The sequence below is a fragment of the Trachinotus anak genome, unplaced genomic scaffold (assembly GCF_046630095.1).
Source record: "Trachinotus anak isolate AG129_WGS33_773 ecotype Australia unplaced genomic scaffold, CSIRO_AGI_Tana_v1 ptg000032l, whole genome shotgun sequence".
Taxonomy (NCBI): Eukaryota; Metazoa; Chordata; class Actinopteri; order Carangiformes; family Carangidae; genus Trachinotus; species Trachinotus anak.
The window spans coordinates 18,970,001-18,987,753 of NW_027273883.1; the positions used below are offsets into that span (position 1 = coordinate 18,970,001).

A 17,753-nucleotide genomic window follows, 5' to 3' on the forward strand; every position below is an offset into this window, starting at 1 on the left:
CACTGGCAATGTTTGACAGCAAGGTCAAATCATACCAATATATATTCTAGGTGCTGACACAAGAAATCAGTCTCAGGAGAAACTTTTGTTTTTTCAAATACTACTGCCAACTTTACAGCAGCTCAACTCGTCAGTAAATACTCAAGTTTGAAATATGTCCTCACTTTTGTTGCAGCCTCCTAAAATTCTGAAATTTGCCCATCACTCACTTTGGTATTTTCAACCTCAACACTTCAAACCACTGCACTTTGGGAAAATTAAAGGATTTGAGGGAGCTATTAGGCTTGATAACAAGATCAGGAATAAGATAAACAACATTACAACTGTGTTTGCATTTTATCCCCCCAAAGCATAATTTTCACTTTTGGAAAGGTCTGCCCTTCTCTGTGGGCACTAATTAGATTCCATGTACTGTCTTTCAAAACAGCACTGTATGGAAAATCACCTGCAGTGCTTTGAAACTTGAAACTGAGTAATTCACAGTGAACATAATGTTTGGTTTTAGCTTCCTACATATACACATGAATGCATCCAACTGGCAAACAAAAATCAATCCACCCTTCTGATGCTGCGTGAGTAAACAAGACAACAGAACATTTACAAATAAAACCTGCATCTTGTTCAAATATGGCTGCCTCTTACCTTTAATAAGAGTGAGGAACTCCTCATGTTTGACCCTACTGCTCTGCATGTCAATCTTCAGAGTCAACAGCAAAGTGAAGAGGAACTTGTGCTCTTCATACAGACCCCGTGCTGCATACTTGTACACATCAAAGGTCATGAACTCTATGATGTTGGTGATGCGTTTGCTGGTGATAGGGCTCTTGGAGGACCTGTTCATGTAGAATTTCAAAGCAGATATGACATACACAGTTTCATCCAATTTGCAATTTCCAATTTATATTGGTATTAGTTGTATAATTGGAAGAGAAATTATTCAAGCTATTGTCAGCTGTTTAAAATGGACTGTCATTACATCCACTGTATTTGATCTTTGCCTAAGACACTCCAATTGCCCTGAAACAAAAATTACCTTATTGAAGCAAAAAATGTTCCATACATGCTGATGCTGTCAAAGTGATTTGTTGATACAACTCTATGGTGATGCTTCAGGCTGTCTTTGTAGCACTGCTACACTGAATTAAACTCTAATGTTTGGCTTTTTTTTAAATTTTTTTATACTAATGAGTTCCCTGTTTTCCTCATTTTGTCCAATACAGTGACCAGCTGCTTATACTGATCAAAAAGCTTTAGACAGGATCACTGCTATATAAATGCTGTTTAAATAATTTGCTTATGATAATCAAGTACTCCACTTGGTGTAGCCTACTACTGCAAGCTGTCATATGCGCAGGCTCTCTTCTAACTTATTTGTACTGTGTGGGTTTTTATGGAGCCACAGTGTGAAATGACGGGTAACAATAGTCCCTGTCTGCTCTTCCAACATAAGTTCAGTGTGTCACACACACACACACACACACACACATATATATATGCATGTACATGTGCACTTGCAAACCATGTGATATCTTCACCACCGTGGCTTAGTGAGTTATTTTGCCGTCCCTGCTCTCCCACAGCAGCAGGTACGTTACGTGATTGGAGTGTAATGACCATTCAGAACAGGCTTGGAGCAGTGCAGGGCCATGGTGCATTGTGTTATTCTATCTTTAAATTAGTAAATAGTGAAGCTGTGAGACTCATTATACAAACGTAATTAGACTGTAATCGGCATGAGAAATAAAGAATAAGGAAAAAAATTAGTCTCATCCACTTGTAAGGATTAATTTGACAGAGACAGATCACTGTAAGTGGTTTCCACTGTATTTTCACTCACAAAACTTTGCTTGTGCTACAGAGGTCTAGTACAAGATTCACCTTCTCTGCACCACACTGAGAGCTCCAAATCATGAATTTCACTATGACAGCTTGTTACATATTTTAAACAACAAAATAAACCTCATAACAAAGATAACTATCATATAATTTATAGCATTTCTGACAACATATGGCAGTATCTCTACCCTGCTGTAGTAGCTGTATGGAAATATGGAAGAAGAAGAAAGATAAGTCTTGGGCCACAGATTGGAACTGTCTGGCTTTAGGACATTGGGATAATACAGCATGAGCTATTTATAGTACTTTTAATATAATTTTTCCCTTTTCAGAAATGAGTATTTTGGAAAAGGCTGATATAGCTTCACAGACGTCTGCATTCAGCATCAGATTCAGTCGCCAAGAATATGAACCAAGTGCTCTAAATGACATCTGCCGATGCCAATAACCCAAAAAAAATCCCCCCATGAGACTTTACAAATCTCACTAAGAGCAGCAACATTTGTGAGTCAGCTCTGTAAGACAAATGCTTGACAAAAGTTTGACAAAGACAAAGGTGTGGGTTTACTCAATGTCTCTACCAGTTTGTTACAGAGAGAAGCAAATGGCAGAATATTCTCACCTAGCAAGAGAGAGGTCAAAAAGTCCCAGGAACTGCCTCAGAGAGGTCTGATACATGACATTCACCATACTCATTTCAGTGATCAAGAAGTACAGGATACTGCCCCTGGTGGCCACTGGAAACACACAAACACAAAAATTGCAACAGCACATGCTTGTAATTAGGAGATTTGTCTGTTGACATTACGTTTGGCCTTTATTCATCAATCAATGAATTCTCTTTACACAAAGTCCTCTCACACACTTTCATAAAAATATTGAGCTGTAGAGTGTGACTATGTTGTGAAAAACTTGTAACTTAAACAAACTGTTTATTTACTTCAACATTTGTTGCACAGATTGACAGTTTTTACTATGAACCAAATCTGTTTTCAGAGCTGGATTTGGTGGGGAAATTTTCTCCCGGACAATATCCATGTTTGTCGTTGCTTGGGCTGAATTACACAATGAAAATGAATCATTTTCATCTGATTGAACCTTGACTGAAACATGGCAGACATACTGCAATCAACCAGAGTAAATGACCAAAAAAAGTGTAAATTCTGTGTTTGAGCCAGTTGTCATGACCTACCAGGTCGGTACTCCTCTCTGGCAGCATTAATCTGGATCTCGGTCTCTGCAGCAATCTGTAGTTTCTGAGTGACCTCTTCAGCTGTGCGTTTGGTGTTGCCAAGGACAAGAATCAGGCTCTCATCATCCACCAGTGAACCCTACAAAGAGATATTTGCAAGTCAGAAAATGACTGAAAATGGAAACATTACCCATGAAATTACTATGGTAATGGAGTTCAGAATTAGAGGCAGAGCTGGAAATGCAATGTGCATGTACGGTTTTCTATCATTTGTCCATTGGGTGACCTCATTTATACCACTATCTCTCCTCGGAATAAATGCAGTGGATAACATTTTAAGGTACTCCAGGTAAACATACTTTCCAGCAAATGTCACCAACGATCCATTTTTCATATTGCTCTCATAAAGCAAGAAAGCACTAGGAAGTCGGCTAAAGTGGTTTTAGAATTAAAAAACAGAATATACAAAAGTAGCTCCACTTGCTCAGATCCCCAATTTGTAGGTAATGTTGTTCATTATTTAAGAGTGTTTTCTGATATATCACAGTTTGAGATACATATTCTTGCCTGCGTGCTGGTCAGTCGGTAGAGGAGGTTATCCTCTAACTCCTTCATCTTTCTCTTGTTAGATGTCACATCTTCCAAGAGGTCTGTCCTCTCCTTCTCCAGTTCCTGGTGTCATAAAAGCACAAGTAACATATATAGGCATATATAGGCAATAAAACATATATATAGGCAATAAAGCTGGCCATGGGATCATTAAAATCAAAAGGATTTACCCCCCTGAGGAGCATGAATTTGATAAAAAAAATAAAATCAAATCAAATGCCTTTTAGATTATGACACACTGTAAGTTGACATTTTGATCCTAAGATGAAAGTCAAGTATCTTGTTATCCATACCAAATTTCATGGCAATCTGGTTATTAGTGGACTGACTGACACTCTTTCTTTACTGTTAGTTAAGTTGCTCTTAACAGTATTGGACCTGTCACACGTTACCACTGTCAGACTGACTGATGTGGTTTAAACCAATTATACTGCTAAATTACTTGCTTCCTTTCCAAAAAGCCTCAGTCTCTTGCTTTTATATGGCAGGTTTATATGAGATTGAGTCCAAATTTTCCTCACATAAATCTTTTTTTAAGAACAAAAAAAATCTGATTGCAAATATTAGTTTGCAGAGCACCCTAGAACTGAACACCGTAGAATGAAGAAATAAAAAGAGAGTCAGCAGAGAAATAGTGTATCTTGCTTCAACACTCTCCACTGCCACTGCTCTGAATGTCACGCTGGCTGATTTAAACATGTGTATGTACTCCTCCAGAAGCATGAACCAAACCTTCTCTCGCCCATAGTAAAACCATGAGAAATGTGAGCCTCTATGGAGCAGTGTGTTGGATGTTAACTCTTCAGTATATTTTCACAGTAAAGATTTTTTTTACGGTCAAGATAATTGACTGTGATGTGAAACTGGAGGGACATACAGTATGTAAATGTCATAGCTGAAAGTTGTATATGCACGGGAGCTGTGACATAAAGTGAGAGCAAATAACTGAACAACAATGTTGGGCTTGTGAAAGCTGCATGAACTGCAGACATGCAGGCTTTATAGCTGAGGCAGTGGCTTCAGCTCCCATTATGATTAAATCCATATTTAGTACAGAACCACTTCTCCCATCGGGCATAAATCCTTCATCTGATGATCAGCCATTACTAGAGAGAAAATGGCCAACCCAGTCTTTTCACAGTCACAATCAATGTGTCATTGGATGCAATTGTAATGCATTCTTATTGCCCAGAATGACGAAATCAAGTCCCTGATATCCTTTTAGTCGCTTTGTATATATATTTGCTATTGTTCCATATGTACACTATTTCTGGGTGTGTGGTTGTTTCTTCACACAGTGTCTGCAGGAGCATAATGACTGCCATGTTCTATATTCAAAGAGTGATAATAACCTCCCAGTTATATTGTCACACAGTTTGTGCTTGCCAGAGGGAGAAAAGATGAGGTACACACTGGGAGGGGGTTGCAAGTCTGTATTTACATGTTCTCCAAGGGCTCCGTGGAACTACAAGGGTCTAAGTTATTTGCATTAGTCAGAGGTACATTCTTCCTGCAGAAGCATACTGAAGCTTAAACAAACTAATTGGTAATGATGTAACACTACATCACATCTTAATTCAAACTAGTAGTAAAGTAGCTAAAATAAACATAGAGTGGATACCGTTTTTCTTTGAGAGTAACACTACCTGTTTTTCTGTGAGGATGACTCTGCCCAGCAGCTGGTCCTCCAGTCCTCTCATGGTGACAGTGAAGTCAATGATGGAGGTGCGAGCACTGATTTCTGGGGTGTAAGCTGGGTTAGGCAGCTTGGTGGTCACATATAGCCTAAAACCCTTCATCACGTCCACCTCTTTGTCACCCACTTTCACCTGCAAAAGGAAAGCATTGAGTATGAGAAATACATATTGATTTTCAGTTAGAATATAGATTATATTATCAGCACAATACCAAAATAAAGAGCAGATAAAATACTTATACACATATATAAGGAAAAGTACATGGACCATAGGAAGCAACTTGTGAAGGAAAGTTTTTTTACTGCACTTATTTGTCTTGATTATTCTGCCAAATCCTTCCTAAACCACTTCAAGAAATATAAAAATATAATGACTGTCAGTCACTTACTGACACACATAATAAAGGTATCCTGGTGCCAGCAAACAAATGCTTTGCAGATACAGCTGCTCAGAAACACTTCCTGTGTGTGTGTAAGTGTCCATTCATGTGCGCATGTGTGTGGGTGTGTGTTTGTGTTTGCTCCGATCAGCGTTTAATTACTCATGACAGTATAACTTCTAATTATCCATCTGCTGGTTTTTCCCTGGAGCTGTTGTCTACAGACACCTTCGCTTCGTCCTCACACCAGGATATTAATAGAAATTAAAGCTTTTCAGGAAAGGGTGGGAGAGAGAGAGACACGAGGGAGAGCGTCGACACCTCTACTCGGGCCTCTTATTAGGTAGTCAAGAGACTTCTGGTTGAATCTGTTGTCTGCCTGTAACACATGCTTACTTGCGATCACCTTAAGATGTGAGTATGTGCACGTTTTCCTGCAGTTGCACTTTATTTCAATGTATGTTTGAGTGCATGCATGTGTGTTTGTTTGATGTATGTGTGAGACAGAGGGAGGCAGCTGCAGTGTCAGCTGCTGAATAACCAGCATCAGCCAGAGCCACGAGTTGAGAGGCGATAATGAGAGAGAGAGAAATGCCTGCAAGCAGACTTTCACTCTGCCTCTTTCTCACAACCTTTTACAATCTGGATAGTTCTATGTGTGTGTGTGTGTGTGTGTGTGTGTGTGTGTGTACTTGTACCTGCTACATAGTAAGGACCAAAAAAAGTATTTTACTAACAGAGTGAGGACATTTTGGGAAAGTGAGGACATTTTGGCCGGTCCTCACTTTTTGAGACACCTTCAAATCACATTTTGAGGGTTAAGACTTGGTTTTAGAGTTATGGTTAGAATTAGGTTTAGGTTAGGGTCAGGGTTAGGGTCAGGGTTAGGGTTAGGCACTCAGTTGTGATGGTTAAGGTTAGGGTAAGGGGCTAGGGAATGCATTATGTCAATGAGTGTCCTCACAAAGATAGAAGTACAAGTATGAGTGTGTGTGTGTGTATGTGTGCGCGCGTGTGTGTGTGAGAGAGAGAGAGAGAGAATGAGAGAGAGAGAGAAAGCTGGAGTGAGACTGAAAATGATTGAGTGTGAGAGAAGTATCACAGTGACAAAAGTAAAAATCTGTCCTTGTTGTGATATACAGTGCAATAATATAAGTTTATGGTTATCTGGATGAAATTCACAAAAATGCATCTCCAGTGAACTCTTAATTGTGTTTTGTTGAAATTGCTGCTCATATGTTTACAAGCAATACAGAAAAGACACAATCATGTGTGAAATAAAAATGCATTTTGGAAAGTTCAAACCAATTTATTGGCAGAGAGACCAATTTAGTGTTCTTCCTTGTCACGTACAATTCTGTATTTCCTGCAAAACCTACAATTCACATCCAAAGCTTGCTTCAGGGATGTCATTTTGGCTAATAAAATACAGACAAAACAAGAACCATTCAAACCGATCTCTGAAATTTTCCAAATTAAAAATATCTCACTCCAACAGAACATTACGGGAAATTAGGAAGCTGAGAAGAAAGTGGTCTATTTTTCACCATCCAGCCACAAATGAAAAGACCAAAAGATATCTACCCGGGAGGAGGCTCAACATTAGATTTCACTTCTCATCAACAGGAAATGTAGTTTCTTAAAGACAGTGAGACCTTCCATAGAACTACACTGCAATTTTGTTTAATGGCCTACACTCTCATTATAAACTCATTATACTGGCCATGGTAGAAATCACTTTGAGTGCAGTTAGATATTAAATGCAGAAACATCATGTTTGTCTATTAGATTTCATTTGAAATTACTTTAAATGCTAATTAAATGACCACACTAATGTGTATATTTAGGGCCTGATTATGGCCTGGATATTACATTTATCTTCTCATCTCATGCTTAGCTGCTAAAAAATACAACACAGCTACTTGAGCAAGACACAAAAACAAACTGTGTAATTGACTTACATAAGCAATACCTACAGAGCCTCATCAGCGAATCACCTGCACCAGCTCATTTTTCATCATCAACATTTTTTACAGCAGTAACTATCAGTCCAGGTAATTAGTGAGTTTAATCCATGTGGCAACACAAAATGTCTGTAACATATGAACAAAATCTTTTTAAGTGTCAATATCAGAGACAAAAGTAAGTCCTCGACTCTCCTGGTTATGTTGGTAAGTTGAGCATCTGAAGTTTCAGTAACATTTACAGATATAAAAGAAAGAAAAAGAGGAGAAGAGGTTTTGGGTATTTTTATAAATAGCAGCAGTCAAAAAATGTGTTTCTGTACTTGACATTGCTCTGAATTGTATAAAAAAAAGGTTATCCTGGTTACTAGTGAGTTTTACAATCACAGTGCAGAGTCAGAAGAGACCTGGTGCTGCTGAACTTCTTTAATATGAACAAAATAAAAGCAGAATAAACCGGAAATTAATTATAGCACAGACCCAAAGAAATAGGAAGAAATTATTCTGTACAGTCACTGAGTCTGCACACAATATAACAACTATGTGAGTGACGAAGCTCACTGAGCACATTTTAATCTGTCCCCAGACAGTTAGCATGATTTGGGTCAGGTGCTCCAGCTGGCATGATTAGAGAAACCAAAGACTCTCTCCACCTCCAGCCAGCACTGCCTATGGTGTTCAGTGCCAGTGAACAGGCTTGTTTTTCCCCTTTCTGGGCTAATCAACCTGCGTCAGTACAGGTGTGACAGCTGGCATAGTAGGAGGGAACTGGCCCCCCAGTCGCATAGTGCCTCCCACCAGCAGTCAAAACACACCTGTCCATTTCACATGCTTCTAACCAAGTTAAAAAAAATTAAATCTGGTACATGGGGTAAATGGGGATTTTGTGAGGGTTATTTCTGCTGTGTTACCTTGTAAGTGGAGCCAGTTTTGATGAAATTTTTCTCCAGGATGTTGTCAAGAGCAGGGTCCAACTCCTCCCCTACATCCTCAATCAGAAGGGGGCGCCCAAGAGACAAACTATCCTCCAGGTGGTTTTTGAAGTACCTATGGTTCAGTGAGGTGATCTAGGAACATGAGAACAAGAGAATGTCTAATTAATAGATGAATTTGAAAATGGCATTTGTGTGATCTCAATATAGAATGCTATTGGCAACTGAAAGCCCCTGCCCCTTTGAATAAATGAATGCCCCCATTGAGGGTGCATTGATTATAACAATAATATGGTCTAAATGGGAGCAAATCTCAAATGTTCTGTGTAACATAGAAGCTAAAACGTGTTGATTTTATAATGCAATCACTTCAACACCTGACCTCAGTAGCACTCACATTTGTTTCCAACAGACTGATGCCAGACTGGTGAGCAAATCACTCAATTATAAAACAGAAAACGAGGAGCATCCAATTCTGTTGAGGAGAGGGACACATGGGACTTCTCCCTCATTTCTCCTAAGCTACAAAGGCCAGCCTGTTTGGGGATGTTGCCTATCCAAACCAATGATACATCACTTAAGATTTCACATTTTTTAGAAAACCTTATAAAAAATACACTTGGTCTGATGAGGTCACGTGTGGAAGGGGTTTAAACCAACTGCTTAGGGGAATGCTCATAATAGGACGGCAGAATGCATTCACTCAGCTTGAAGATTGCCCCTAACAGGGCCACTGACCCTGGATGGTCTTATTAAGCCCGCAGAATTTTGCAGTACTTTTACAAGGCAAAGGAAAAGCATGTTGGACAATAGAAGGGATTTGAGAATGTAGGCCTGTTACATCAAGCAATGTGGAGATTTTAGAGGCTGCTGAAAATCATAAACTCACATTACAAAACTGGCACAGAAGATGAAGAAATTATTATGGTAGAAATAGAGCCATAAAAAGTAATTACATTGAAATACCGGCTTAAGGTGGGCGTAGCTGAGTTCAACATGTTATTTATGAGCCACTGTTCTGTTTAATTTCTTTTTTTGGCAATTCTGCATTATGACAGAACAATGACAAAAGGAATGAAAACAGAGAAACAATAACTTGACACACTGCAGGCCATTAGTGGTTTTTGGAAATTACATTGTGAAAAGATGACTATGCATCATATCATCTTCTCTCATAATACATTACAGAATGTAGCAGCAAACACAGGTCACACAGTGGCTTCAAGAAATATTCAGACCCCTTCATATTTGCATACTTTATTGTGCTGTACATTTAATTTTGAAAGGGATAAAACTAATATTCGGCCCACCAATAAAAACTCAATAACCCAATTTGACAAAGTGAAAGATTTGAGCATTTATTAAAAATGAAAAATTGAAATCTCTCATTTACAAAAGTATTGAGACCCTTAATTCAGTTCTTTGTAGAAGCCTGTGTGGCAGCAATTACAGCTTCACTTATTGGGTAATTCTCTACAAAGTTTGCACACTTGGATTTGGGTTGTCTATTCCTTTCTTCCTGGGAGATCCCCTCTAATTCTGTCAGACTGGATGGGAAGCGTTTGTGAGCTGCCATCTTCAGCTCTCTCTACAGATGTTCTGTGGGGTTTAAGTCTGGGCTGGGCCACTCCCATCTCTGCAGAGGACCTCTGAAGTAGCCGTTGGGCTCTTTGTCACCTCCCTAACCAAGGCCCTTCTTGCCAGGAATCAAGGAAGAGTACTGGTGGTTCCAAACGTCTACCATTTCACAGTTATTGAGGCCACTGTGCTCCTGGGAATACTCAGAGCTTTAGAAATGGTTTTATACTCAACACAATTTTATGTACAGGTTGGTTTTTGTCCTGAGATGCAGTGCAAATTGTGGTACCTTATATACAGGTGTGTGTGCCTTTGAAACCATGTCCAATCAATTCAATTTGCCACAGACTACAATCAAGCACTAGAGACACATCAAAGATACCTAAAGCATAGACCTGGGCACAATTTGTAGTGCCACAACAAAACATCTGAATACCTTTGTAAATGAAATTATTTCTGTTTTTTATTTTTAATAAATTAGCAAAATTATATATAAAAAAAAACATGCTTTAACTTTGTCACAATGCATTATTGAGTGTAGATTGATGGGAAAAAACTGCAATTTTCACCATTTAAGATTAAATCTATAAAACATAGATAAAGAACAATACAAAGTGTGCAAAATGTGAAGGGGCGTGAATACTTTCTGAGTGTTTTAAAGCAAAGGTACATATTAAAAAAGTCCCAAACCTGCAGCTCATTCCTGGCCTCCTTGTTCTTGATCCAGATTTTTCCCTGCGTCTGGGGGTCAATAAGGAGGGGGAAGCGGGCAGCTTTGGTGACAATGATGCCATTCTGAATGGAAAGGTCATCACTGGGGAGCCCCTGTGAGAAGAGAGACAAATGACTAGTGAGGCTCAATCCTTGTGTTTACTTAAGAAAATGTCACCTAATCTATATGCATATTAACATATTAATCATCGTTTATTTATTTTTATTCATTTATTATTTTTTACATTGCTACCCAGTATTTGATTTAGCACCAGCACACATTCAAATGATAAAGACATTTATCCTGTAAAGAAGGACAATAATTACTAATGAAATATGCCAGGCAACTGCAATATGTGGTATTCATAGAAAATATACAAAACTTCAAGGTATACTATGTTTCATAGCAAAAAGGTTCTTTAACTTCAGATATTTTCCATGTAGTGATTTAGTTTATTTATGCTGATGTTTTTTTTGTATTTTGTGAGATCAGTGTAAACACAAACACTACTTCTCCAGTTGGGTCGAGAAAAAGAACATGCAAAGCCCATCTACTAAGAACTAGAACAAAAACATACAGTATAAATCACATAATGTGCCGTATTTACAACATCAGTATACACAAAAAAAATGTCTTCACTCAGATCACTTACCTGTAGGTTCCATTCGCTAACGGTAGGTGCATCAATGAGCAGCTCGGTCAGATTGAGATTGTTGCCAAATGGGATGCAACGCTGCTTCAACTCCCGCTGCCAGTCACTCAGTAAGAGATTACGAAACTCCTGATTGAAGGGGCCGGAGTAGGAGAGGAATGCTGTGGCTAGAAGAACATCACCTGGAATAAGGAGAAAAAGATGTCACTGAACTTTTGAACACATTGTTGGTAATTTAAAGTATTTATTATAAGACTTTTAATCCAAAGGGTAGCTATTCAGCAGTCATTTTTTTTATTTATTTGTTTAATCATCCAACAGAAATGGTGTCAAATCATGTCTTATACATTCAAACAACATTTCACAAATCCGACAAACAAATCAGTTATTAATGATAGAGCATTAATTATTCAGGTGCAGAGATATCTTTCTGGTGCCATAATTTATAATGGTTAACTTCAGAAGTCTGCTTTGAAACTCACCAACAAGGCGTTTAGTTTGGGCAGCAAACTCTTTGCTCTGCTCTGTCCACCTCTCCTTCTCACCAGCAAGACCGCTGATGAGACTGGACGCTGTCTGCATTTTGTGTCTGCAGCGCTCAGCATCCTCCAGCAGTGTCTGATAGGAAGAGGGGGCAGATAAACAGGTCAGTAGGTTGACGCGTTCAACTCTCTCTTCATAAATCCATCCATCCATCTAACTCTCATTTAACCACTCATTTTCTGTATGTCTGTAAATATTTATACCAATCTTGGGTCTGTGTATATAGACAAAAAATGCATGTTCATATTAGTACTGAAATAATCCACAATCATTTGTGAGATCATTTCTAAACCAGTATAATATGACTGAACATACATGACAAATATATTTTCATATTTCTTTTTCACTGTGTGGGTTTCCTCCATGTGCAAAAAGACATGCAGGTTAATTTAAACTCTAAACTGCCTACAGGTGTGAATGTTGTCTGTTTGTCTGTCTTATTCCAGTGACAGGCATCTACCTCCCACACATTGCATGCAGGTTCGTCTCTGGATGCCGGGGACCACCGATGGATGGATGTGTTTACATTTTTTGTCAGCATGTTTGTCCTATATAACTGCCCACATTATCTTTTCATTTAAAAATATTGCAAGAGCTCAATCGCACCCCTAAGCCATTTATCACGATTATCTCTTTATTAGTTGTTCACTGTCAATAATGAGGCTGTTTGTCCAATAGCAATAATGTCATCAATGAAGACTGTCTGGTAGGCTTTCTCCTAATTGAGAAGCATAGTAAAGTTCACAGCCATTGTCTGAGCCTCAAACGCTTCTGCAGCGACGCCATCAATCTTGCTTTTGGCCCCTGGAGATGAACAGCTCTGCGTCCTAATCACAAAATTATAAAAAGAGTCAACTTGGGCTGTCCAGATTTCCTAATCAGGGAGAGTTGATACACATACTGTTCCATTTACATGGTGTTATTTGTCACAGAACACATAGTACTGATGTTGAAAAACACACACACAGTAGACACGACCAACAGTGATTTTAGCCACATTCATTTAAAAAAACGGCACTTGAGCAAGTCAGGTTGAGTTATTTTTACATTTTTGTTGCAGGTTATCACTTATCTCCGGGATGTAATTTAGAGACAGCTGACATCTGTTATTTCAGTTTATGGGCTGTTTTTTATTCTACAAAAAAAGAGAGCAGCTCATTTCATAAAGTGCTGATATCTGCCTAAAATGTTATATTGCATTGTCATGACAATGATGTTAAATCATCAGTTGCAAGTTATGGCTTTCTACCCTACTTTCAAGAAGCACAGTTTGATCATAAATAGCATGGTGGCACTGTTGTCGGGACAACATAAGCTAAAGAAATGTATCTTTTTTGACAAAGATGTACAGGTAAAGATACTCATTGCAGACAAAACAGAAGTAAGCTGAGATAGAGAAGGAAATATCATTGTTCTAGAAAATGATGAACTGAATCAATAAAGCACAAAGACAGCTGTACCAGCCATATAAATGAAAGTGAATTACAAAAGAAAATGGGATCACCATTTTGGATCCAGTCTAAGCAGTGCAATATCATGTGCTATTAAAACTCAGTTAAGCATATTAATTTTCTAATTCCTCATTATATTAGATGCTTCAGTGGAACACTAGATGTCCAGTTGTAGAAGATGTTATCTGATATTCATTTATTAGTCTTAAAAAAGAAAGAGTCACTGAAATGTCACCAGTTTGTGCAAGGTAGCTCATTCCTTAAGTATTACATTTACATCAAATAAATAATAATGCTGTGAAGCTCCAGGCGTAGAAGCAGCAACACATCTGCTTTATATCACCTGATCCAATTGTTGTTTCAGAAGTCTTTTGAGCACACGCTGTTCCTGTTTTGTGTGATACACTGATTTATATATGTGTTTCAAGGAAGTTACATAAAAGTATTGACCTGTTTCTCCATCATGGCCTTCTCATACTCCCCCTGTACCACATCCAGTTCCGCCTGCTTGGCGTCCAGCTCAGCCTGAGCTTTCTGAAGGTCCAAATTAGCTATGGCGAGACGATTCTGCTGCACTGCCAAGTTAGCCTAATAAAGAAAGGAAGACAGAGAGAGAAAGGGGAGAGAGAGAGAAAGGGATCTGTGATTCCTTTATTGCACATAAAAAGCCTGCAGGGGTCATGGTCAGTTCACAGAGAGCTCAGAGGAGAAAGGAAGGAAAGACAAGATCAGACGAAGATAGGGATGGTTTGACAGAAAGACAGAGAAAGGTGGTAGGAATGTTTTATTGAGAGACAAATTGGGACAGTTCTGTCTAGAGAGCTAAAAATACAGTTTTTGCATGAATCTCAATAAAGAACTAAAGAGATTTTGAATTTTTTTCTGTGATTTTGGAAGTGTAAAGACATGTCACAGGTGCAGATGTAGGGACTTACAGCTTCAAGAGTCAAACTGGAAATGTAAAAATGAAGTTTTACCAGAGGAAATGGGGGAGATAGAGAGAAACTGGAAATAAAAAGTGAAAAAGGGGTGATGAGAAGGGCAAGACAGGAAGAAAGGGAAGCTGAGGACGAGGGGGAAAAGCAGAAAGGATATTTTCTGGGTAGAGCTGAGGCCGTGGAGAAAGCAGTGCAAAATGTTTGGAGACAGAGATTTGGAGAAAAGTTGTGAGTTTTTATAAGTGTGTGTGTGTCTGGTTGGCCTGGAGAAGACGAAGTCTGGAGTATTCATTTAATATTAATTGACATCTGTGAGGACCATCCCTGCCTGTCTTTCTGCCTGTCTGCCTGTCCAACTGTATATCTCTGTCTGGCAGCATGGCTGGCCAGCTTAAAAGGAAGCTACCACTGAGCTGGAAACCAAAAAATCAATTTGCCAGGCTGTGTTCCACGCTAAAGCAAAAGGTCAGGATCAAAGAGGAGAGGCAGAGAGTTCTCATGGAGGTTGTACAGAATAAGAGAAAAACATAATGTGTATGTATGTGTGTGAAAGAGAGAGACAGAGAAAATGAGAGAATGAGAAGGGAGAGGGAGAAAGTCGGAGAGAGATGAGAAACAGAAAGTGGAAGATGTGAAAAAGAAACCAGGGCAGAGCAGAGGTGCAAAGAAAAGTCGAAAAATAGGTAAGAAAATGAGGCCTGGAGACAAGGAGGAATGAAAATCAGGCAAATCAATACACTGACAGAAGCACAAGCAGAGGTGATCATCAGGCAAAGGTTTAGTGAACACAATCAAAAAGTATGGCTACATTATACGAGATAAAGCTTTTAAACAATTGTAATGCATCAGACATCCAGACTGCATAGACAAAAAAAAGAAACAGGACATTTGCATGAAATCAGTGGGTTTAGCAAACAAGTGAAAACAGCCATTAACTGGTGAAATATAGCTTAATATAGCTTAATGTTGTTTTTCTAGACATAATTCCAATACTCTGTGAGTGTTAATCAAGGAATGTGTGGACAGTGTGTTCAACTGTCAGTATGTGTGTATGGAATTAATAATTCCCTAGAAAAGGAAATAAGTAGTGACAGCGCATAGAAGCAATTAATTAGTGAATCTAAAAACATTTAAGTCAGATACGACACTCACTGTTAACAGGAACCTCACTGTGGAAATCAGTATATATCATTTAATTTTGTTGACAGGCTGAGGAGTTTCAAAAGCTCATTCATTACTAAAATCTTTGCATTGGTTTGACCTAAATTTAATCTTGTGCTGATTTATTAATATTATCACCACATAGAGATGAATAAGTTATGATCTTAAAATAATATCTCTTAATTCACCCTGTAAAGGGTAATCTAAAATGCCAGATACTTAATTAATATGATTGAAATTGGCCCTGGGAACTTGAGATGCACCTAATTTTATTTTTATTTTTTTTTAAAAGCCTAATTTTCTCTTTGACTGTTTGTCTTAATTATTTGGGGCACTTCTATTACCTACATCATCAGCAAATTGTTGTGTGTGCAAGTGTGGGAATATGAATAAATCCTTTCATATCAGAGACAGTCTGTCCAGGGTCCTTGTGCAGAAAAACAAGTGCTCTCCCCCACAGTAAGTGTTCCTGAATAATCACAGTGGAAGAGTGGGAGGCCATGGACTTTGCACAGAGAGTGCGTGTATGTGTGTACTGGTGTGTGTATGTGTTTGTTGAGGTGATGATAACAGCTGCATCATAATGTGTGTGTTTGTAAGAGGGTATGTAAGTGACTGACATAAGACTGCTTATGTACAGTGGACTCACAGACAATGTCAATGATCTATGGATCTATTCAGCCAATGAGCCAAGGGACCACTGTGATTCATCGGTAGGTTACCTTCAAGGGTAAGACCTCCTTGTTGATGGAGAAGAAGGAGGCCATGGCTTTCGTCCAGGATGCAAGGCCGGCCACATTGCCACACACCCTCTTGGCTGTTTCAATGTTGTAGTCGGGCATGTCAAAATAAGGCTGCAGCAGCTCCACCATTTCCTCATTAATGGTGTCTTTAGGGAATTGCTGCAAGGGAGACAGAGGGGTAGAAAAAGCAGAAGAGCAGGGAGGGAGTGTGAAGAATTTTTTTACATTTTTTTCATGCAGTACATAAAAAATATTCAGATTAATCACACATGTAACTCCCCTGATAATTGAAAAGAAAGAATATAAGAGAAATGACAAAGAAGAAGAAAAAAAACAAGGCAGAGAAGCTCAGATGCAGAAATGAGGGACAGATGAATCTAAGAGGAACACAACACAGAATAAAAAAAAAGATTGTGCAAGAGTGGGTGACATAGAAAGAGACACAGAGAAAAAAGCAAGGAGGCAAAAAGATAAAAGATAAGATACAGAGATGCACAATGTAAAATAATAGACCTGGTGTAGTGGTGCTGTCTGACAAGAGAGATTATATAGATACAACAGAAACAACGATGAGAGATGGGTAGATAGAAAAAAGCAACAATGACAGGAAAGTAAATCCAAGATCATGAGATGTCTTCACACAGTCCATGTCTATTTTACAGATTATCCTGTTGTAATCAATTTTACTGATCAAAAATAAGGTATCAAATGACAGAATTATTATTGTTACTGTTACAAACAGTAAAATACAGCGCCTGTAACATCTGAACAAAAGGATAATTTATACTAGGATATTAGTGTAATGTAGACTTTTCTTGCAATTATTTCATTACTCACCAACATAAGATGTTATATAAGATGCCTTATGTTTTCTGATTTCATTTTACAAAACAAACATGAGGGAAGGTCTGGTTGTTTACATTTACAATGATTTGCCCTTTTTTCATGTTCAATGTGGTAAATAACTCTATAGGCTCCCAAGAATATCTCCCAAGTTGTGTGGTGCTCCACAGCATCCACACCTTACATCAATCTCAACTGTAGAAACTGGATATGAGCGAGCGTACCTGCAGACTGCCCAGGAAGTTTCCAGCTGTCATGAGTTTTAGGGACTCCTGCCATGATGGTGTGTTGCAGTTCTTCTCTGGGTCGATCTTCACTGCGTTGACCCGCCTCTGGAAGAGCAGCAGCACGCAGTCCATGATCCGCATGATGAGGTGAGGGGGGCGGCCAAGTGTTCGTACAGTGGCAATGTCTGATGGTTTGATTGTCTGAGTGGGTACAGAGAGAGAAGGATTTAGACTATATCTGAATGTTTCATCATGTTGGATAACTTGATGTTGTGAACTGAAAATAAGGACAATAT

General features: G+C 38.7%; 1 protein-coding gene across 2 annotated transcripts in view; it reads right to left on the reverse strand.

Moving 5' to 3' along the window:
- dnah5 (dynein, axonemal, heavy chain 5) overlaps positions 1-17,753 on the reverse strand; it is a 97,122-nt gene that overhangs the window by 17,142 nt on the left and 62,227 nt on the right. The window contains exons 66-77 of one of the 2 annotated variants that reach the window (XM_071469016.1): positions 17,455-17,658; positions 16,367-16,546; positions 13,996-14,133; positions 12,034-12,169; positions 11,552-11,733; positions 10,878-11,012; positions 8,589-8,744; positions 5,284-5,466; positions 3,596-3,700; positions 3,029-3,167; positions 2,459-2,573; positions 643-833 (exon numbers count right to left, since the gene is read on the reverse strand). In XM_071469016.1, coding sequence (XP_071325117.1) covers positions 643-833; positions 2,459-2,573; positions 3,029-3,167; positions 3,596-3,700; positions 5,284-5,466; positions 8,589-8,744; positions 10,878-11,012; positions 11,552-11,733; positions 12,034-12,169; positions 13,996-14,133; positions 16,367-16,546; positions 17,455-17,658 — 1,864 coding nt within the window. Of the gene's footprint in view, positions 1-642; positions 834-2,458; positions 2,574-3,028; positions 3,701-5,283; positions 5,467-8,588; positions 8,745-10,877; positions 11,013-11,551; positions 11,734-12,033; positions 12,170-13,995; positions 14,134-16,366; positions 16,547-17,454; positions 17,659-17,753 lie in introns of those variants that run through there. The other variant, XM_071469015.1, reaches the window with a different exon arrangement.